The 23954-nt window shown below is 34.4% G+C and overlaps 1 protein-coding gene across 1 annotated transcript in view; it reads left to right on the plus strand.

Annotated features, from left to right (window-relative positions):
* The window catches only part of LOC134856667 (uncharacterized), an 86282-nt gene extending 62995 nt beyond the window's left edge, over positions 1–23287 (plus strand). Inside the window, exons 3-4 of the mRNA XM_063872939.1 lie at positions 10178–10343; positions 23192–23287. Coding sequence (XP_063729009.1) covers positions 10178–10343; positions 23192–23287 — 262 coding nt within the window. The remainder of the gene's footprint in view (positions 1–10177; positions 10344–23191) is intronic.
* The last annotated feature ends 667 nt before the right edge of the window (positions 23288–23954 follow it).

Raw genomic sequence — 23954 nt, forward strand, 5'->3', positions numbered from 1 at the left:
GTATCGTCGGCAATAATTACACCATTTTTTGAAAGATGGTTTGCCTTTAAAGTTTGGGTTCTTTTCGTAAATATTGAGTATTTCAGTGATTTTTTCAACGAGGTCTGTCTCTGATTCCTGTATATTATTAATATTAGCGGGAGTCGTTTCAATTCTGTTAACGTATTGTAGTTTCAGATTTTCCGTTTCTTCTAGTTTCATCGTGATTTCTGCTTGTTCTAATTTGTCTACTAGTTTTCGAAAATCTAAATCGGGTTCTCGAATTGAAGAAGGATGGGATGCTCTCTTTTTTATTGCTATTTTCCTTAATTGTGGTGTTAAGGTCATCATTAAGATTTCTGTCATCTTTGTGTTTTTATAGTCATGTGTATTTAATGAATATGCTTTTCGAACTAGTGTTTCGATTCGTACTGCTATTTGCTTGATGGTTTCGTTTGGTAATCTGCGAATTTCATTACATAAAACTCTTTGTTGTTGTTTGTTTCTTTCGGAGTCAAACATTTTTGAAAATTCCTGTGTAAACCTTTTCCAGTTTGATTTTATTTCTAGAGGTAGTACTGAAAACCATTTTTGGGCTGCGCCATCTAAGGTTGTTTGTATTAACGCTGTGCGTCGATGTATCCAGTTTTGATGTAGTGGCGTATTAATTGGTTCAGGTCCAATATTTAAAATCAGGTTTGCTGTTACTGCATTTAAATAATCTTCTACAGAGTATTCAGGGTCTGTTCCTGTGAAAACCATTAAGGGTTTGTTTGATGTTATTGATGATCCACCCATAAGGTATGGATTCATTGTCATTTGTAATGATTCTGCTGCATTTGGCATTTGAGAAAAATTTGAAAGTTGGTTTCTTGTTATTTCATGTTGTTGGAGATAATATGGGAGTGGTATTTCATTTTGCATTTGTGATGCTTGATACGAGTGTGCAGTCATTGGGTTTTGTTGTTGAATTGGTTGAAAAGATTGTGTATTAATTAGATTTTGTTGTTGAATTGGTTGTTGATGTTGTGCATCTATTGGTTGTGGAGAAAAATTTCTATGATTTGTACGTGTTCTCTGTATTCCTTGTCTACGATATTCTTGAGTATTTGGTGCAAATATATCTGGTTGTAAGAAATCATCATCTGAGGATAAATAATCCATTTGATAAGATGTCTGTTTTTTATTTTTATTTTGTTGAAAAAATGGGTAATTTTCACTGTGATCCTGTGGAGGATTTGTTTGCAAATTTATTGAATTAGGTTGGGTCATTGGGTTATCCCAATTTCGAGATCTTGTATATTGGTTAAAATTTCTTTGTGGTTGATTATATGTTTTTGATGGATGTGTATAATTATAATTATGGTCTGTAAAGTTGTTTCTAGTGAATGTTTTGCGTGTTTTTGATGGTATTGTCATGGGTCTGTATGTTTGGTAATCCATATGTGAATATTTAGGGGCAACCGAAGGTTTAACGGTTGATTGTAAGGTTACCTGTGTTTGTGAAGGATTTGTATTTCTTGGTGTTGTTAAATTTGGGCGTATTGGTGAAATACTTTGTTGTGTAGTTGTTGTGTGTACAATTTCTTCATTTATGAAGTGTGATGGTGTCTGGATATCTTGTTGAGTAAGATTCCTAGTTCCATTGAGGTTTTCATTGTGTATAACTGTAGAATTTAAACTATTATTTTGTGTATCGGGCAAAAATGTATTATAGTTTAATGGTGTTGCATCAATGGTTAATGGTATTACTTTTACATAGTCTCTTATGTAAGATATCGTACTTATTGCTTGACTTGAGATTGATTGTGGGAAGCTTATAAATGCGGGATGAGACCATTCGGGGTCCCAAACATAATGTGATTGTTCTGTGATAGCGGTATCATCGTTCGAGTTTTGGGGTCTAAAATTTTTTCTTGCTTGTGCAATTAAATCAATATTGTGTGTGAAATAATCTATTATGAACCATGCCAAAATTTTTTGTAGATCGTGTTTTGTATGTTGTGAAACGTCGTCTTTCGTGAAATTTTCTTTAATGATGTTTAAATAACTAGAGAGTAGTGTGATTTCATGTCGTACTTTCAAATGTTTAGATGTTTCTGTCGGTGAGACATTTGTTATTGGGATTTCGTTTTCTAATATCGAAATATAACTATATATTATTGCGAAAACTTCATTGGTGAATATTGAGTTTGCTCTTTGTGAGTTTTGATATTGGATGCTTTTTATATATTCTGAAAAAACTTTTGAAAATTCTAAATCAAGATCGTCTGTTTGAATTGTATATTTTCTATTATTATGGTTTGGTGAGGTGAATTCTATGGAGTAGATTCCATACTGTTGCGTTATGTTGCATATATCTTTTAAGTAGTGGTCTATGATTTGTCTTTTGATTTTTACATCTGGGAACTCTGTTTTACATGGACTAATTCCGGGTTCAAATAAATTTAATAGTAAATTTTTGCAAAATATATGCTGTCCTCTATCAGTGGTTGCATCTACTATAAAAGGAAAGATTTCATCATCATCTGGACTTTCTTCACCTGGGGTGTGCGTTGAGCTCATTTTTTCGTTTGATGACTGTTAATATGTAATTATTAATGTGTCGAATTGGTTGATTCCAATTGTATAAATGTACTGGTTTGTGTTTATACTGCTTTTTTATTCTTCTTTTTCCTCTTTTTGATGAATTTGAAGTTGTTTCTGAGTCAGAAAAATATAATTGATCGTGAAGTGGGCAATTTTTATCTATTGATTCTTTTAGTTTGTAAAGTTCGTCTAAACTGTTGGTTTCTGATTCTGAAAATGCGTTTCGATTTTTTGAAAATCTTTTTCGTGTTATTTGTCTTTGTTTCGTTATTATTTTTCTTTTTAGTGTTTGTCGTTTTGTTCGAATGTATCCAACTGTTTGTGTATGAGGTGTGATTACGAGGTCGTATTTTTTGTTATCTATTTCACAATTGTGTAAAACGACTGTTTGTTTATTTCCTAGGTTTTTAAATGACATAAGGTTTAGGATGACGGATGCAAAAGGTTGTTAAATGGTTTCTATTTTCTTAAACTGTTAGTTCTTACGATTTTTTGGTTAGCTTAACCTGGGTCTATTTGTTCAGGGTTGGAGAGAAAAGTATATCGATTCCGAAGAATGATTTTTTACTTTCTCGTGGCTAGTATAAGTTAAGGTGTTAACTTACTTAATCTTACTTAGGGGTAGTGATTGTGTTCAAGGGTTGGAGAATAGTAAATCGATCCACAAGGTTCAGGTATAATTAGAACGCGAGTAGTTCGTTAGATACTATTTTAAACTTACTAAGTCTAAGATTTATCCTGGGTCTGTTAAGAGGGGGGGTCAAGTGAAGGATGAATAACCGAAGTTCTTCACTGTTTATCCTAATTTGAATGATTAGTTTTGTTTAAAAATTTCTATTAGTCTTAGGTCTTTAGAAAGGGTTGGGTAGTGAATCGACGTTTGAGGTCGTTAGACACTAATTAAGTGGGTGGGGGAGAACAAAGTTGTTCTGTTTGATCCAAGGATAAGCCTTGATGATCAATTTTTGAAATTTAATTAAGTAGAAAATGATTTAAGATCCAAGGATAAGCCTTGATGATCTGGTTTTAAAATTAAGTGAATTTAAGTTTTAATAAAATTTTAAATGTGTGTAAAGGAAAGATTTAGTGTTTTGATGATATTAGTGGGTTTATGATTGCTGTTATGTTTTAGGTGATGGAGCTGGAACAACAGGATGATTTATGATTACTAACCATTTATTGTCATGCTACTAATTTTTATTTTTATTTTTCAAAAAATATTTTCAAACATGTTTTGTATATTACTGCAGAGTTTTAGGAAAACGATCTTAGATCTTTTTATCAATCGTTATTGTATATTAGTAATTTTGTTTAGCGCCTGAAATGATTTTGAAGATTAACTTCAAGGTTTTATGTTTGCAAATGAAAATCTAAATTCATTGCCAGTAGTATTCTAAATATAAAAGTTTGTTCTGGTTTTTGTCTAACTATCATATAGCTATATGGCAAGTTTCTACTTTGTCGTATGTCGTCGCTGGTTCGAGGTCTTCTTCCAATTCCGGGTAGTTCTGTTATGGTTCGGAATATTGGCTCTGATCTATTGAGTCGTAGAGACATTTCGATTAAATTATTGTCGTATAACATTTTTTAAATGTTTTTTGTCTAATTTCTAATCTATTTTGGTTAATTCTAAGCTATTAAGGTCTTGTTCGAGACTTATGGTCGCACCAGATGAGTTAGGACCGAGTTGGTTAACTCATAGAGTAATTTCGGATAGGGTACACCGTCTGCTCGTCACGCTATCTTATTTTCGGCCGGATAGATTCGTGCAACTTCTTAGTCTAATACCGATCCTAATCTTACTCTTATACTATCTAGTCTCAGGTTGTTTAACTAGTCTCTGCTAGGCTCAATAGATCTAGGGTATACTGGTTTATTGCGGCTGCTGAAGTGCTCGGGAGAGTCCAACTAATTTCTAAGTTAAATTCAAATCTCTCTGGTGCTGAAATTACAAGTAACTTCAGCACTTACAAATAAGTGGGTTGTTAGTTAGATGGATCATGATTGGTTAATATTAAATACTTTACATTGGTAAAATATCTAAATTATCCAATCATAAAATGTAGTTTAGATCAGGTTCCAATATTTAGGAAATGTCTATCAATTCCTACCTACTACAGATAACCAGAAGTCAATGTGGAATTATTAGAGCAAATATAAACAATTTGTCCTTCGAAGGTGGAGTGATACATTTCAAGACATGTTCAGAAGAAAACGTTTTTTTAAGGTATAATTGACGTCTAGATATAAGTTTGTACCCTTGTGATAATCAAGGCTGTTGCAACCGGGTTCTAGACTTTTTTCCCTATATATCTTTGTTCACAGAATGTTCAATTCCCTTGGAAAGGTAATTTCATGAAATGCTCGTTTTCTTGAAAATTCAAATGAAACTAGCGCAATCCAGAATAAATATATAGGTAGAGCACGTTTTGTGAGGTAATTTTTTTTCAAATACAATTATTGAAAAAAAGATGTTTTTTTTCGTATTTGTGGTTTCCTGCCTAGCTTACGTCAGTTCATTTTCTGTTTTCTTTTTCACTTTTTTCTATTTCAATTGAAACATTTGCAATTTGTCATTTTTCCGCGTCTGATTTTGAAATTTTTTTCTCGAGTTTTTTTCCGAATAAAATGTTCAGACTTGTATGGTTTCAGCTTAGTTAACTTATTTTTTTTTTTTAGGTTTCGATTGCCAGAAAGTCTTGTTCAAAAAACCAAGTATTATGAAAGTGTATTGGTTTAGGTTTTTTATACTTGCTTTTTTGAGATGCTTTAGAAAGTTTCTTCACTTTTGTCAATAATTTTATTTCCGTAGATAACATCTCTGCCAATTTTAAAGAAGAGGCGTACCAATGCAATGACCATCAAATCCGATGGTTGCCTGGGTTCTTCCCCAATATCTTTGTTCATTACTTTTCTGTCTACAGCCTTCAAAAAAATCTGTGACGGAATATTTGAACCATATCTTCGGATTTTTTTCGTTTTCTCAAAAATCGCTCATCCAACCTGACGTTTCGGGTTCAATGGACAAAAAGGGTCGTAAGAAGCACCACTGCATAAGCGGTTACGCTCTTTTTCATCCGTAAAATTTACGTCTCTTGTTTTTTTTATTCAAAAAAAACATGCCCAAATCTAAGGTTTTGGATTCTACCTAAAGACCGCTTTGTCGGAAACTCTTCTGCATGTGCGGTTTTGCTCAATATTTTTAACACAAAAATTTAAAGTTCACGGAAAGGTCTAATTTTTTTCAGTTTTGACCGTTTGTTTGAAACTCATTGACTTTTCTGTAGTACACTCCAGTCAAATCTTGAGATTTTGCCTTTAGTAGATAGATTCATAGAAATTATAGCTTATGTGAATACCTTATGCATAAGCTTTTGCGGCCAAACAGTTTGATACAACAAGGTATGATTCAGATGCAAATTAGTTTTTTGAACATTTGACCGTTTTTAGGAATATTTTTACCAAAAGAAAATACCCTTAAATCCGAAATAAAGGCTTCAAATGAGAGATCCAGGTGGGAGATTTTGGTTTGCACAAGTGTCGTTCTTTCATTTTTATGTGATTGATAAAAAAGCAGTTTCAAAAAAATTTTCACGTCTCTCTTTTATTTAAGTAGTAAAACCTTTTTTATTGGCGTTTTATTGCAAATAATGCGAGACTCCGCATTACCTCTGTATTGAAAATGTGCGCAGAAAAAGACGGAATAATTCGTCTTCAATTAGTCATTCTTGCATAATATATCATCTGCAGATTCCGATTTTATGACTGAAGAACACGACGTGACACAAGCTCTCACATTAATGAAAATTAATTAATTAATTAATGAAAATAGTAAATAAACAAAAACAGCGAATTTACAAGGAGGTGTGTTTTTCAGATTGATATGTTTTTTTGACAAAAAAATAGGCAAAAACAGTTAACGTTGCTTTCGAAGAAGGAAATTTAAATTGCAAAATGGGGGCAAAAGAGCAAAATGGGGGCAAAAGAGCAAAAGAGACAAAACTCAAACTTTCTAAGTTTTTGCTCTGAATTTTTTATGAAATTGGACTCACACTGTGTAGTTGTTGATCTTAGTACATTTTTGCGCGACTGATCCTCGAAGGAAACGTAATTAACGAATTCATGAAAAAAATAAGGAAATATCCTAAGTCAGGCGGTAAAATGGATGACACGCCTGTTGTCTGTTTCTCCAAGCGTCATTTCATGAAGTAAGCCGCTGTTTTGGCAAAAAATTGTTGATGTGAAACTATTTCTGAATTAGATTGTTAAAATTCAAAAACAGTTTTTACAGTGATTTTTTGATATCCAGGTCCAGCGTGTTAGAAAAAACTACAAATGAACAATACTTTTCGTGTCAGGGCGAAGCGTTGATTTTTTTCCCTCATTTTAACGTCCATTAAAAAGAATAAAAACAAGGAAATAAGAAACGTCCCTTTTTTTCTTCTCACAATTTAAGTTAAAGTTTCAAACTGTATTTGTCAAACTGCAAGCGGATTTCAAAACAGACTAAACTCATAATTAACGCGAAATTAGTAAAAACGCTAGTTTTTTCTTTGAACTCCGTTGTTTCGGTTTTCACGATCAAATAGCTAAAACACACAGTATTGCTCAAAATTGTCTCAAAATTAGCTCGTTTTGCAAAATCTGTAATATTTTTTGCGGAATTTGCAACAGGTTGTTGAATCCGCAAAAGACCAGAACAAATGAAAAGTAAAATTGTTCTCTCGTTTAACTTGCAACTCTGAGCAGAAATCGCAAGTGGCTAGCGGAATCCGAAAACTGATAGCAGAATTTGAAAATTAATTGACGAGAGAATTAACATAAAAAAAGACGTTTTCAAATTAAATTCGTTTTTTTTTACCAGTAATCGTACCGACTAAAATAGTATAAAGGGTACTTTTTCCAGCACGCACGACATTTCTCCTAGTAGAAATCAAAAATTGCAGGATCAGATCCAAACGTTGAACTGCAACTTGAGTTTCAGGATTTCGGCTGAAAGCTGTGGTACAGCAGCTGGGTATCTATGTTGAATTTTAATAAATCAGACAAAGTGATTAAAATCTAAACACAGTTTCAGGTTATAGAATGAAATGACTAATTACACTTTGATACCAAAATTTCCAAAAGATTTTTGTACCTGCAGTACCCCGTTGGCGCAATAAATGTTTAATGCTAATCCAAAAAAGTTATTTTACCGATTCGGTGCGTTTCCCAATTTCCATCTCAAAAACTAATAGCTGAAAACTTTTAGGAACTACATCAGCGATTTCAGATAGCCAATGATGCAATAGTTGTTCGTGGATTTCACTGACAACGGCTAACTCCTTGCTTTTAATTTCCGCATTTGCTAGATAATATTTTAACCTCATATATTATTTGTTTACAAACGAGCTTAGTTAAGTGTAACAAACAAACTGCGGAATTCATTTAAATTTCGAGGAATACGTCTACATTTTGCGGGACTGATACATTTGCAAACTCCGTAAAACTTAGTAAACTTCGCTGGTTGAGAATCCCCAGCAAAACTAATAAGCCGACAAAAACTACGTTAGAGATAGTTGTACGTGAAATCCACGGAAGATTTGTGAATGGAATCCACTTACATATTGGCTTCTGTTTAAAGTTTTGTCTCTGGATTTCAGCGACCACCAGTTGACAAATTCTGCAATTATCCAGTGCACAGTTTGGTCCCGTAATGATCGTGGTGAACCTTGTACGAAAATGTCTTACAAATCGAAGAAACTATATGCTTCAATTCTCATTGATTTATTATCCATCTGCCCCTCCAATTTTGATTGCAAGAAATTTATTTTGCGTTGAATATCCCAAATCGGCCAAATTGCTTTTTTTTCAAACCCTTTTAACAACGCAAAAGTGCGGGCCAGCGAAATAATAACGACCTCTTGAGTTTAATCGTTTTCCATGATATCAATAAAACCGTCAAAAATGCTTGTCATAACGTCAAAACTTTCTTCTGGAGAAAAAAACCCAGCGAAAAGGTCGTGCGACTCTTTTTCAAAAGTCAAAATAACAAAACTACTCCTCTCAGTTTAAAGCTCTCAATTTCGGCTCTTTTTCTTTCTTCGCCACATCGCATGATGGTCATTTTTTTTGCGGAAACCAAAGTATCTTAGTATCAAAACCAAATATGCTTGTCTTGGCCTAACCTGGCCGCATGCCTTTTTCATAACAATCGGACAATGAAAAACGTGTTAAAGAAAATTGGCAAGTGTGGGTGGAAATTATAAAGAGCCTGGCTCTCTGTTTTTCATTTTTTATGAAAATTTTTCACTTTTATTTTTTTCTGAAAATTACTTGAAAAGTTTTTCTTGCTTGAATTTAATTTGAATTGGATTGGTTTTTTTGCGGCTTAAGCTTTGATAAGACAATACGATAAATTTATCCTTTATGAAATGTAGTTGTCAAAATAGTCCCATTATCAGGTAGTCCATACTCTTCTCTCCATGAATTTTGCAAAAAAAACTGATGACAAATGAAGCCCTGGTAATCCTAGGAGAAATTATACAAAAAACTTGACAAAAACTGATAGTTAAGAAAAACCATTTGCCTTTTGCAGAACAAACTACCCAATTGATTGAAAAATACTGACAAAAACTGCCCGGGTTGACCTCCATAGACCAAAAATGCTAATCATACAATTTCATAAACTACGTCTTTGCAAAAATACTAGTCATACAAATTTCATACATTCTGACTAAATGGTGTCATTGAAATTTCGAACAACTTTTTTTTTGTTTTAGCATAAAATTCTGTGTATCGTACTAAATAAAAAACAAAAATTTTTGTCAAAAAAATGCTAATCATACAATTTCCATAAATTGCCCCCAAATTTTTTTTGTCATTTTGTTCAACCGCAAAATGATTTTTGTACTCAAACAATTATTTTTGGAAAGGAAATTTGCTTGCAAAATTTATTTTTTTTGCGTGTATAACGTAGTCCTGGATATACTAATATTGGATTTTTTTTCCTTATCTCTTCAGAATTTTTTTTTCAAAAACGCTTAAAATTCCTCTTTTTTATGTATGACACGTTTCTGTATGCCTTGATCAATGTCTGGTAATTTAAAAATATAAATTTTGGAAATAATAATTTTTGAAAATTTTCGCCAAAATTCAAAAGTTCGTTACTTTCGTTATTTTATTTGTGTGAGACAGAATTATAAAATTTCAGGCAGTTTCCAATGCATTTTTACTGCGTGACGGCCAAACCTTTGGTTACTACGTTTGAGTAACCAAGATTTATGTCATTCATGTTTGGTTACGAACACAACAAAAATATTGAGAAAGTAAAAGGTAAAAAACCAATAATTTTTGGTTTAAGGAAAAATGCTAACCGTACAGTGTTCATATATAAAAAAACACTGATCATAGACCTTTCATGCATTTTTCTGTACTTATGGAATTGCATCAAAAAGGTATGATTAGCATTTTTCCATATATGAAAATTGTATGACTAGCCCTTTTGGTCAACGCTGGTAGACAGAAAAAAGTTTAGTTTAATGCTTTAAAAATGAAATACGGTTTTTTCTTCGTTAACGTCAAATTTTGGCTTCTAACATTATCTTTATTCGATGAAAAAACGTTTTAGTAAAAAAGAGCTGGACGAGTTGGTAAGAAAATGCTCTCGGCTGGAGGTGGACTTGAAAAAAAAAGATGAAGAGCTCAAGAAGTGGGATCCGATATTAAAGAAGTTGAGAGAAGAAGAGGAAAAGCGAGGTAAAAACACGTGTCTCCTTTTTAAGTTGTTGAGAAAGGTAACAGATTCTGTGAAACAGACCACTTTGACTAAAACCGCAACTGAATCTGATTTGAAAGTCATTTTAGGTGAATTTTGTCGATGGTAAAGATCCATGCCAAATAACTGAATGGTAAATTCTATGAGTTTTACATATCAATTTCGGTTGCTAGTTGTATTTTTCATAAAAAGAGTTAAGAAGAAAGCTGATTGTCGAATTAAATGCAAAAGTCTGCATATATACGCTAAATAATCTTTCTAATCGGATAACAAGCTGTATATAATCCAATCCGTATATGATTTTTTAAAATCAATATGTACCTAATCTGTATACAAAATATACAAAGTCTGAATAAAATAAGATAGAGATGAACATTACTTAACAGCATCAAATTTACAGAAAAGTTTTTAAAGCTAGAATGAATCAGTTTCAATACTCCCGCAACAGATTTTTTTGGTTAAAAATCAATTATGATGGAAAAAAGTTGTCTAAATATTGTCATAAAGTATCCATTATTGTTCAAAATTGGCCAAAAAAGATTGCAATCGATTATAACAGACTTTTATACAGATTTAATTCTGGTAAAAATTGATCGTGTGTAACTCAATTAGACACTAAATTGTATTTTATTGTGTACCGGATCCTAAGGAGGGCCCTGTTATAAATTTGTTTACAAAATTCCTTCTAATTCCAACTTTTGGGGTCCTAATTATTGATTCTGGTTAGTTATATGAACCATTATAACTGTTATAATTGTTTCGGGCGAATTATCTTCGACCTAGTTGAAATTTGTTAGTGAAAAAGGAATTGGCTTCTATGGTAAATAATAAAAACTTTTGCCAGCGATTTTGGCAGCGTAGCTTAACTGTTGCAGCAGTAATTTATTTCCCCAACTTGTGCTTTTTTTTGTGTTAAAAAAGCATTAAATTGAAATCACTCTCTAAAGGCGGCGGCCGTTTCTGGGCAAATTATAGCAAATAATAAATTTGTCAAATTTTGAAATGAGAAAAACGAAAGAAGAGGGAACTTGCTGTACTGAAGGTATTGATAATCAACTTACATAATTTAGAGGGTTTTCAACCACAAAAAAAATCAAAAATCAAAGCCGGGGAGGAACAATATGCCGTGTTTCTCGAGAAGTGAATGGAAGTATCAATAGGGAAAGGACGAGTGGAAAAAGTAAACGGGAAAACTAATATGAAAAAATGCACCGAGCTCTTTGCAAAAATTTGGTGCAATTTTACAAAACAAAAGTGTTTCCGGCAGTTCATTTGGTTATTTACCGCCGGAAGCTAGACAAGTCTTAAATTATATGCTAGGTATCTTCTTATCTCCACTGGCTGACTTCTAGCAGGTTGAAGAGGCGTGGAAAAAACAGTGAAAGTGGGAAACATCGAGTTGCTCCGTTTGATTTAGAAAAAAATTAAGAAAGGTATACTTCTTTTATACAAACATATAATGACAAATTTAGGCGAAGAAACTTGTTCTAGCCTTTTCTCAGCTTTTGTAAGCTCCAATAAAATTATTTGCGACGTTTTAATTAAGTGAGACGTTATGGCGACTTAATTGGTATCGAAAATTGTTCCTTAGAAAAACATTTGAACGACTACAAGTTTTTCATGATTTTACGCTTTTTTTGCAAGATGCAGCAGGATTGAAATATAATTTGCTCAGGAGTGTCCAACGTATTGTTATGGATTTCCCAGGAGTTTCATACCCTAATTGACCATACCCGAATATGATCACATACCCTAATATGACCACAAAACATCGATCTCGAGTAAATTTAATTCTCTGCTGCCAGAATATTAATTGGAACTTTGAGGGCTATCAGCAAATTTTCAGCAGTCTCTTTTTAGTTAATGGCCTTGAGATTGGTTTCACGGTTTGAATAGCATTCAACTGAGCCGCGCAGTAATTCAAGGAGTACTTGCTGACTTTCCTAATTGCCTATTTATCATTTACTAACTGATTTGATTACCTAATTATTTTCTGTGTTGCTTATCCTGTATTTACTTTTTTTCAGATATTTCCGAACTTAATTTACTTATTCTACCTAACTTTTAACTTTGTTTTTTCATTCACTTTTGAATCAACCTCTTTTCAATTTTGCTTTCCCTTGAACGTACTTGATTACTTTCATGCTTCTACATGCTTTAATTTACTCTGTTTCATTTTATTCCACTCAATTTATTTAAGTTTTTTACTTTACCTCACATTACTTATAATAAAGAAACTTAATTTAATACTTACTCCTTGGCTGACTTACTAACTTACTTTTTGCCTACATGCTAACATAGATACATTTAACATACATGCATACAAACATACACACATACTTGGATACATTAGTTTATATTGTCTAATCTTACTTCTTTTATTAATTCACTTTTCTTTCACTACAGGACTAAATTTTACTCAACATCACCTAAATAACTTTATTTTGTTGTTTTTACTGAATTTTGGGTTATCTTTTACTTTTTTTATTTTTGCTTACTTCATCTTTTTTTCGTTTACTTTACCGAATCATCTACTCACTTACTTACTTACTTACTTACTTACTTACTTACTTACTTACTTACTTACTTACTTACTTTCTTACTCACTTAATTACCTACTTACTTACTTACTTACTTACTTACTCGCTTGCTTACTTACTTACTTACTTATTTGCTTACTTACTTACTTATTTACTTACTTACTTACTTGCTTACTTCCTTACTTACTTATTTACTTACTTACTTACTTGCCTACTTTCTCACTTACTTACTTACTTACTTATATACTTACTTATCTTTTTACTTCTTGCTCACTTATTCATTTACTTACCTATTGACAAATTTTCTGAATTCTCTACTCTTTACTTAATTAATTACTTACTCACTTACTTATTCACCTAAGGACTTTTCTATTTATTTACTTAGTTGCTTACTTTTTACTCACTCACTCACATACTAATGACTTACCAAATTACTAATTTACTTAATCGTCCACCTACTTGTCTACTTCTTGCCCACCTACTCACTGATTCACTTTCTGAATTACTTACTTTCAACTTACCTATTTACTTATTTACACACTTACTTACTTTTTTACATATTTACTTGCCTACTTGCTTTTTCACTCACTCACCTACACACTACTGACTTACTTTATTATTAATTTACTGAATCATTCACTTACTTACTTACTTACTTACTTATCTTGCTTAAATACTTACTTTCTTAATTACTTCTTATCTGTTTTACTTACTTTACATAAAGCTAATTAAGTTAAGCCTATTTTGCTTAACTTATTTTTTATTTACCTATTTAATCATTTTTTACTGAACTTCTCTTCTTTACTTCACTTAAGCTTACTTACTTCACTTTAGCAATACACTCTTATACGTACCTTGCAATACTTTTTTTCTTTTGTTCACTTTACTTTGCTTGACTTTACTTTTTCTAATTTTACTTTTCTTATTTTTTTTTACTGTATTCACCTAAACTCACAAAAAGTTTACTGATTTTACTTTATCCTATTTTTTTTTTACTTTATCTTCTCTTTGCCTCACTTCACACTATTTTACTTTTTTTTAGTTTAGTTTACCTAACTTACTTAGCAATACTTCATTCTAGTTTAGTTGAGATAACTTCAATTCCTTTTCAAATATTTCTTTACTTAGTTTTGCTTTCTTAACTTCTGTACTTGACTGTACTTAAGCTTTGTTTCTTAACTTTTTCACATAAAATTACTCTATTTACTTACCTAATTTTACTTTAAATTACTTCTCTTTATTTTTACTTAGTTTAATCTAAGTTCACTTCAATCTATATACCTCTACCTACTTAGTTACCTGCTAGATTACTACTTTACCTAGATACTCAAAGAGATCCTTTCCTACCTACTTTCTTATATATCTGTATAAAAACCTAGACACACACTTTTTTAAGTTTCTAAATACACAATCCCATTATTCAATTAGATGTTGAAAGTATCAATGTTTTTAGTAACAAAAAGATATTTCAATTCCTGTAAAGTACCTAAATCCAAAAACGGCAGTATTGATAGATAATTTGAAAAGTCAGGGATTAAGCCAATTTTGTTTATAAATAACCATATCTATGTGTAGTGACACCTTTATTTCAATAAAAAGAAAGTTGAAATTTTAAATGGTGTGTTGGTTAGAAAGATGTACGGAGGGATAGCTAGATCTACCAACGGAATGATGGCTGAATTAATGGACGGTTTGATGAGTGGCTGGTTGGGTCAAAATATGATTGGATGAATGAATGGCTGAAGGTATGAACAGTTGAATGGACGGTTAGATGAACAGATGGTTAAATAGCCGGATAGCAGGATCGATCAGACTGATGAATAGCTGGTTAGTTAGATGTGTAATGGCTTCAAATACGCTTGGATAATTGAGGGTTGAAGGATGGCTTGATGGATGTATATTTTTATGATAGATGGATGGCCTAATGATGTATGGATAGCTTGATAAGTTGATTTTTGTGGATGGAGTGTTGGTTAGATAAATGAAGGAATCGATGTTTGGATGGATAATTGGATTGTTGGACTGATCGAAGACTGATAGATTAATGAATAAAAAGATAATTGGACGATCACTTGCTGGATGGACAATGGTTGGCTAGATGATGCACAGCTAGATGGTTGATTGGCAGGATGGACAAACTCTCGGCTGAGTATCTTGATAAATGACTGAATGGAGAGTTGGCATGAAGGAGATGGATGACAGGATGTATGGTTTGCTGGGTTGAAACATACGTGGTTGAATGGCTAAATAGTTAGCTGGATGGATCAGCTACTGGATTCTTAGCTGTCTGAATGGATGGATAGCTTGGTGGACGAGAAACCAACTGATTGTTGGACGTATGGTATGGATGGTAAGATGGATCAAAAGGAGCAATAATGGCTTGTTGGATGAATGGATGTTTGGGTGACTGGGTAGTTAGATGGGTGGATCTACTGATGCCGGTTGGATGGGTGACTGATTGGATAGATAGTTTTGTGGATGGATGGTTGGATGGTACGATTTTGGATGGCTCAAAGGAGGGACAATGAGTACATAGATTGCTGATGTATTAATCGTTGAACGGATGAATGGATGATTCAATGGCTCGTAGGATGACGCGATGGTTAGTTGGCTGGTTGCATAGTTGCTTGATGGATAGATGACTGGTTGAATGGATGCTAGAAAGGTTAGATAGGTGGAAGATTTTTACGAATGGCTTGTTAGAGGTAAGGATAGGTGGCCCGATTGGTTGTATAACTTTTGTAAAACACTACTGCATACTGCCCTGATCTCTTTAGGCATTATTTTGATCCTATGTCCAGTTTTACTTTGAAAAAGAAGGTTAAACATGGAAAAAATTGTCACAGGCATTTGAATGAAGGAACAAAAACATTCGTTATCAAACAAGCAAAAACTAATTAGCACAACAATTTTTCAAACACTTGACATACATTACATGGTAACCAAAAAAAAACTTTTAAAAGCTTTGAAAAATTGACAAACTTCTGATTGAAATTAGTTGTTCAGTTTTTTTTGTCAAATGATAGTTGGTAGAATACTGTAGTAACACGACGAGTTCATAAACGATACAAATTGTTTCGTTTTAAAGGCAGAACATTAGTCATATGCATTCAGTAAAATAACCAGACAAATTTTGAAAACTTAAGTCTCAACTTTAAAAAAAAGGTGATTTTAATTTTCAAAAAGAACCTTTTATTTTTCAGATAAACTATTCATTTTACCACTGTTATATCAAATGAGTCACCAGAGTCTGAAAACAACTTAGAAAATTTAATGTTTAGGCTTTTAAATATTCATTCCTTCAAACTCAATAGTTTGACATTTGAGAGGTAATGAAGGGCAATAACAAGGTTAATAGGGGTAAATTTCTTGATGAATTGTTCCGCAGAAGGCGAGCCTCGATACCGTATGCAGTATGACATTTCAGATTTAAAGCAAATAATTGAACCCATATCTTAGATATTTTTTGATTTATCCAATTTTTTTCTTCGCTGAAACGAAAATTAATCATCTTGCAAGGTTCATTGAACAATTTGGAACTATCGTAATTAAATCAAAACTTCAACCATGAACTAACCTGAACTGTTTTATTTCTGTTTGAAACAAGATGATAAGAGCGTTTTCAGTTCAAGTGCTTTGCAATTCTAGTTTTACTAGTTTCGAACAAAATTACAAAATTACAATTACGTGACTCGAGGCAACAACTCTTATCTTTTTGTACTCAAGTAAAAAAGATTGATGAAAATTAATTTAAATTGTAAAATTGATCCAGGAACTGCTGTGCTTTGATTTTTGTGTTATCTTGCGACAACCTATTTTTTGCTTGCACTAAGAGAAATGAGTCAACAAACTCAAGTTTTATCTGGAAGTAATTGAAATTTTTTTGCTAATGGGTGTAATCTGGCCAGAGTAATTTGATTTGAGTGTTTTGGTGCGCAGTCTTCTAATGAATTGAACATTAGTGAGTTTCAGTAAGGTTTCATAAGGTTTCGTAACTTCAGTGTTTATTCGTAATGAAAATAACCATATAGAGATGTGTTTGTTTGTTTTTTTGATTCAGCAGCAGAAATAGAATTGTGGGTTGATTTCATGTAAGTCGAAACTTCCAAAAAATAATAGATTCGCGATAAAAGAAAAAAACAAAACGGATTATAGGAACGTCTTTAAATGGTCATGAGTTTTGCCATCTGCAAAAAAAAATATTCAGCTGTGAATTATCTCTGGCAGAATTTCAAACTTAAATCGAAACAATCCAGCCTAACAGTAGAAACTTTTTAAAGATGCAGATGTATATTAATAAGCCAACATGACTTTCCAGATTTTTTCAAACAAAGTCTAACAGAACACAAAGGCATCGCTTTTTGGTCATACGGATAGGGGACAAAAGTTCGAATAGCGGACAATAGCTATTCCGGTGTTTCTTGCCAGAACATTCTTCGGGATTGTCTCCCAAAATAAAAGACGTTATGGATCAATTTTTAGTTCAACAAGCACGATATATATATCAAATGAGTAGTCCTAAGCCTGCTGTTGTGTGTTTATGTGTCATCCGTGTTTGCCAAAACATTTCATAAAAAGTCCCGCAAAACACAGAGGCATGGCCGTTTGATTTAAGGGGCACTAGCTATCCCGGCGTTGCTCGTCGCAACGCTCGCCGGAAACGACTCCCGCTGGTGAAGGCTGTATGGTTGAACTTTCAATTCCAGAAGCGTGCTAGCTATCAAATGATTATCCTAGACCTGCTGTTGTGTGTCAATGCGCTATCCGTGTTTGCCGAAACATTTCATATAAAGCCCAAAAAACACAGAGCCATGGTCGTTTGGTTTAGCGGGCTAAAGTTGTACCGGCGTTGCTCGTCGCTACGCTCCTTGTGAACGCCTCCCGCTGCTAAAGTCAGATTGTTTCAGCTTACACCTCAACAAACATGGTTCTTGTTCAGGTAGGATGGTATCAAATCAAAGCAAAAAAATCAAAAAACCTAACCAATGGTTTTTGAGTGTGATGGTTATTTTTATTCAGTAATTACATGCGTTCAATGAAGTGTTTCATGTCCTTCTTTTTTTCCTTCAAGCTTTTTTTTCCAGTTCAAAGTTTTCCTGAGAAAGTTTTTATCGGGGAAAATTATGCTTCAAGGAAAGAAAAGAAGGAGACGTCACATTTCGTGGAACGCTTGTTATCACTAATTGAAACTAACCATTCCAATTAAAAACTAATGCAAAAAAAAATTTGTTTCTTTTTGTTTTCATTTTTAATCACTCTACTTGAACCAGAAGTATGCTTGTTGAGGTGTAAGCTGAACGAAACTTACTATAGAAGCGGAAGGAGTTACCGAGAAGCGCTGCGACGAGACTAGCCGGGACGATTATTGACCGCTAAACCAACCGACCATGCCTGTGTGTTTTGTGAGACTTTAAATGAATTGTTTTGGCAAGCACAGCTAGTGCATTAACAGCAGGTTTAGGACTACTCATTTGATAAATACTGTGCTTGTTTAACTAAAAAATGAGCAATATCGACTTTAATATCGGGAGGTGATCCCGAAGATTGCAGTGGCAAGAAACGCCGGGATAGCTATTATCCGCTATCCGAAATTTTGCCCGCTATCTGTAATCCGCATAACCGGAAATCCCTGCCTTTGTGTTTTGTGAAACTTTGTATGAAATTGATTTGGAAAATCATGACAGCTTAAAAATACACACCTGCAGCCCTAATAACTTTTTTAGGCTGGTTTGTTTCAATTCAAATTTTTTATTTCTGCCAGAGATAATTCAAAGCTGAAAGTTTTTTTTTGCAAATGGGACAACTCATGACCATTTAAAAACATTCCAATCAGTCGTTTTTTCTTTTATTGCAAAAAGTTTAAATTTTTAGAATCTTTGACTTTTATAAAACCAACCTACAATTCTGTTGATGCTGCTACCTCATAAAAACAAACAAACACAACTCTCAATGTTTATTTTTATTACGAAACCTTACTTAAGTAACGAAACCTTATGAAACCTAAATCACACTTACTAAAGTTCAGTCAATCGCTCGAATCTATTCACTTTGGCCAAAATACACCCAGTAGCAAAAAAATTTCAAATATTTTCAGGTAAAACTTGAGTTTGTTCAACCAATTCTATTAGACCAAACAAAAAATAGGTTGTCGCAAGATAACACAAGAAGCAAAGCACAGCAGGTTCTAGATCAGTTTCACAGCTAAAAACAATTTTCATCAATCCTTTTTACTTGCTTACAAAAAGATAACAGTTGCCTTGAGTCACGTAATTGTAATTTCGTTCGAAACTAATAAAATTGCAAAGCACTTGAACTAAAACGCTATTCTCAAACAGTTGATCTTGCTTCAAACAGAAATCAAACAATTGAGTTTAGTACGTAATTGAAGTTATGAATGGATTATGTTATTTTCAAATTGTTCAATTAACACCGTAAAAAGAGTAAATTTTTCTCTGATTTTAGCGAAAAAAAAGGTGGTTAAAACAATAAGTATCCAAGATTTCGGTTCATTTTTTTGAATACCTTTTTAAAGCCTAATGATTAAATGTGCTAAGTTGCTTCTAGACTCTGGAGATTCATTTGATATAATAGTGGTAAACTGAGTAGTTGAACCAAAACTTGAAAATATTACTTTTTAAAATTTAATTCACCAATTTTTTTTCGAATTTTGAGACTGAAGTTTTAAATTTCTTCTTATTATTCTACTGAATGCATTTCATTATTGTTTGGGCCTTTAAAACGAAACCAATATGATTGCCACTTGATTTATGACAGTGTTTGAAAGTTTTATACGCTAAATATTTTATGCTCGTTAGATAATGACTGTTTTTGGTGCTTCCTTTAAAATCCTGTGTCTTTTATTTGCCATGTTTCAGCTATCTATAGGATATTATTGCAAGTTTAGCTATATCGTATACAGTAATGCCTAAAGAGAGCAGGGAATCATAGGTTGCTGAAGTACAAAGCGTATACTTCCAGTCGAACATCCAGATATCTGGCCACATATCCATAACTCTATCAAGCCATTGGTAAAAAAACTCCTCGATTTAACCTTTCAAACATCCATTCAACCAATCATCTATCCATCAAGCAATTTTGCAGCCAGCCAACCAACTATTGCTTCATCCTACGAGCCATTAATTCAACCATTGATCCGTCCAACTATTTATCCAGCAGCACTCTATGTACTCATCGTCCATCCTTTCAGCCACCCAAAAATCGTAGCATCCATCCATCCATCCACAAACCTATCTAACCAATCAGTCACCCATCCAACCGACATCAGTCAATCCACCCATCTAACTACACAGTCAGCCAAACATCCTTTCATCCAACAAGCCATTATTTCATCTTTTGATCCATCTAACCATCCATACAGCAGCAATCTATGTACTCATCGTTCATTCTTTCAGCGACCCAAACATCTCATCATTCATTCATCCACAAAGCTATCTATCCAATCAGCAATCCATCCAACCGGCATCAGTCTATCCATCCATCCTTCTACCAAGTCAGCCATACATCCATTCATCCGACGAATCATTATTTTATCCATTGATGCATCCAAACATCCATACAGCAGCAATCTATGTACTCATCGTTCATCCATTCAGCCACCCGAACAACTTATCATCCATTCATCCACAAAGCTATCTATCCAATCAGCTATCCATCCAACCGGCATCAGTCTATCCATCTATCTTAGTACCAAGTCAGCCATACATCCATTCATCCGACGAGCCATTATTTCATCCATTGTTGCATCCAACCATCCATACAGCAGCAATCAATGTACTCATCGTTCATCCTTTCAGCCACCCGAACATCTTATCATCCATTCATCCACAAAGCTATCTATTCAATCAGTCATTCATCCAAGTGGCATCAGTCTATCCATCCATCCTTCTACCAAGTCAGCCATACATCCATTCATCCGACGAATCATTATTTTATCCATTGATGCATCCAAACATCCATACAGCAGCAATCTATGTACTCATCGTTCATCCATTCAGCCACCCGAACAACTTATCATCCATTCATCCACAAAGCTATCTATCCAATCAGCTATCCATCCAACCGGCATCAGTCTATCCATCTATCTTAGTACCAAGTCAGCCATACATCCATTCATCCGACGAGCCATTATTTCATCCATTGTTGCATCCAACCATCCATACAGCAGCAATCTATGTAACCATCTTCCTGCCTTTCAGTCACCAAAATATCCTATCATTCATCCACTCACAAGCTATCTATCCAATCAGCAATCCATCCAACCGGCATCAGTCTATCCATCCATCTTTCTACCAAGTCAGCCATACATCCATTCATCCGACGAATCATTATTTCATTCATTGATGCATCCAAACATCCATACAGCAGCAATCAATGTACTCATCGTTCATCCTTTCAGCCACCCGAACATCTTATCATCCATTCATCCACAAAGCTATCTATTCAATCAGTCATTCATCCAAGTGGCATCAGTCAATCCACCCATCTAACTACCCAGTCAGCCAAACATCCTTTCATCCAACAAGCCATTATTTCATCTTTTGATCCATCTAACCATCCATACAGCAGCAATCAATGTACTCATCGTTCATCCTTTCAGCCACCCGAACATCTTATCATCCATTCATCCACAAACCTATCTAACCAATCAGTCACCCATCCAACCGACATCAGTCAATCCACCCATCTAACTACCCAGTCAGCCAAACATCCTTTCATCCAACAAGCCATTATTTCATCTTTTGATCCATCTAACCATCCATACAGCAGCAATCTATGTACTCATCGTTCATTCTTTCAGCGACCCAAACATCTCATCATTCATTCATCCACAAAGCTATCTATCCAATCAGCAATCCATCCAACCGGCATCAGTCTATCCATCCATCCTTCTACCAAGTCAGCCATACATCCATTCATCCGACGAATCATTATTTTATCCATTGATGCATCCAAACATCCATACAGCAGCAATCTATGTACTCATCGTTCATCCATTCAGCCACCCGAACAACTTATCATCCATTCATCCACAAAGCTATCTATCCAATCAGCTATCCATCCAACCGGCATCAGTCTATCCATCTATCTTAGTACCAAGTCAGCCATACATCCATTCATCCGACGAGCCATTATTTCATCCATTGTTGCATCCAACCATCCATACAGCAGCAATCAATGTACTCATCGTTCATCCTTTCAGCCACCCGAACATCTTATCATCCATTCATCCACAAAGCTATCTATTCAATCAGTCATTCATCCAAGTGGCATCAGTCTATCCATCCATCCTTCTACCAAGTCAGCCATACATCCATTCATCCGACGAATCATTATTTTATCCATTGATGCATCCAAACATCCATACAGCAGCAATCTATGTACTCATCGTTCATCCATTCAGCCACCCGAACAACTTATCATCCATTCATCCACAAAGCTATCTATCCAATCAGCTATCCATCCAACCGGCATCAGTCTATCCATCTATCTTAGTACCAAGTCAGCCATACATCCATTCATCCGACGAGCCATTATTTCATCCATTGTTGCATCCAACCATCCATACAGCAGCAATCTATGTAACCATCTTCCTGCCTTTCAGTCACCAAAATATCCTATCATTCATCCACTCACAAGCTATCTATCCAATCAGCAATCCATCCAACCGGCATCAGTCTATCCATCCATCTTTCTACCAAGTCAGCCATACATCCATTCATCCGACGAATCATTATTTCATTCATTGATGCATCCAAACATCCATACAGCAGCAATCAATGTACTCATCGTTCATCCTTTCAGCCACCCGAACATCTTATCATCCATTCATCCACAAAGCTATCTATTCAATCAGTCATTCATCCAAGTGGCTTCAATCTTCTCGTCCTAAAAATAACCGGCCAGTGTAACCTTCGAGCGAACATTACCGAATGACGGAGCGCACAAAAACCTCATTCTAACGACTGGCAGGCGTCAATAACTTTAAACCTACTTGTTTTTTACCGTCTAGACCTAGCCGGTTAGTTTTCTGGTCTGTTTAGGGATAAGTGAAAAGTTAATACTTTTAGGCCATCAGTCAAACGACTTTTGATCAGCTTTCGTTACATGCAAAGATAACCACATAGCTGGGTCTCGAATTATCAGACTACTCGACTACCATTAAAAACACGGCTCAGAATCTTTTATTTGCTAGATTTTTAGTGACAGTTATATAGTAAATTCATTGGTGATGGATTGACTTTTCCTTCTCTCTAGCTACTCATGCTCTGAATTACTATGTAAAATAGGAGTTGACTCAACTATTCAGGGCATCACAGCAGCTAAAAGAACGTTTAAGAGTCTCACGCCTTATATAATTGTCTCTGGACACCGGGCCTCCAGTTCCGTTTCCCCTCAGAGATGACGTCGTTATCCCTCCAACCTCGTGGTACGGGAGGGTACGGATCCGCTCTGGCTGTCCCACTGAAGCCTCTTTTATTCTTATCTGCTTCAGCTGAGCGTCTTATCGTGTCTTGTTCTCGCGATAAAAAGCATTTTTCTCGTGTTTTTCTCCAACTGTTTCCCGTCTTGTTAATTCGGCGTGTGCTTCTCAGAAATACTCCAGTTCAAATCGGAAGTTTCTAAAAACTGGATTATTCCTACCCACCTTTTTGCAATCAATTCATATCTAACGTCGCTAATACGTGCTTTCGTTCTCGTCGGAGGGTTCGACAGTGCCGTTCCGGGGGAATGGCGCTTACTCCCCGGACAGTCCCCTTCATTGTCCCCATTGAATGCCTAACTCCGAATTATCTTCAAGTAGTGATCCAGTTTTTTATAATCAACTTACAAGTCGCATTAGAAATTGAAATTCATCTACGTCACCTCAAATCACTGCAAGTCAAAAATGGCATCTTACTAAATTTCACTGACTTCTAACATTTTCTTAAAATTAGCACTATGAGAAGTGTTCTAGATGAAATTTATTTTCTGACTACTTACGTCATTTCACTTAAAAATTTTTTCTCGCTCTTGCTGACTTAAAAAGGTTTGGGACGTGGCCCTGCCACGCACCCGTTAAAATTATCTTT

Source organism: Symsagittifera roscoffensis, unplaced genomic scaffold, assembly GCF_963678635.1.
Source record: "Symsagittifera roscoffensis unplaced genomic scaffold, txSymRosc1.1 SCAFFOLD_154, whole genome shotgun sequence".
Classification (NCBI taxonomy): Eukaryota; Metazoa; Xenacoelomorpha; order Acoela; family Convolutidae; genus Symsagittifera; species Symsagittifera roscoffensis.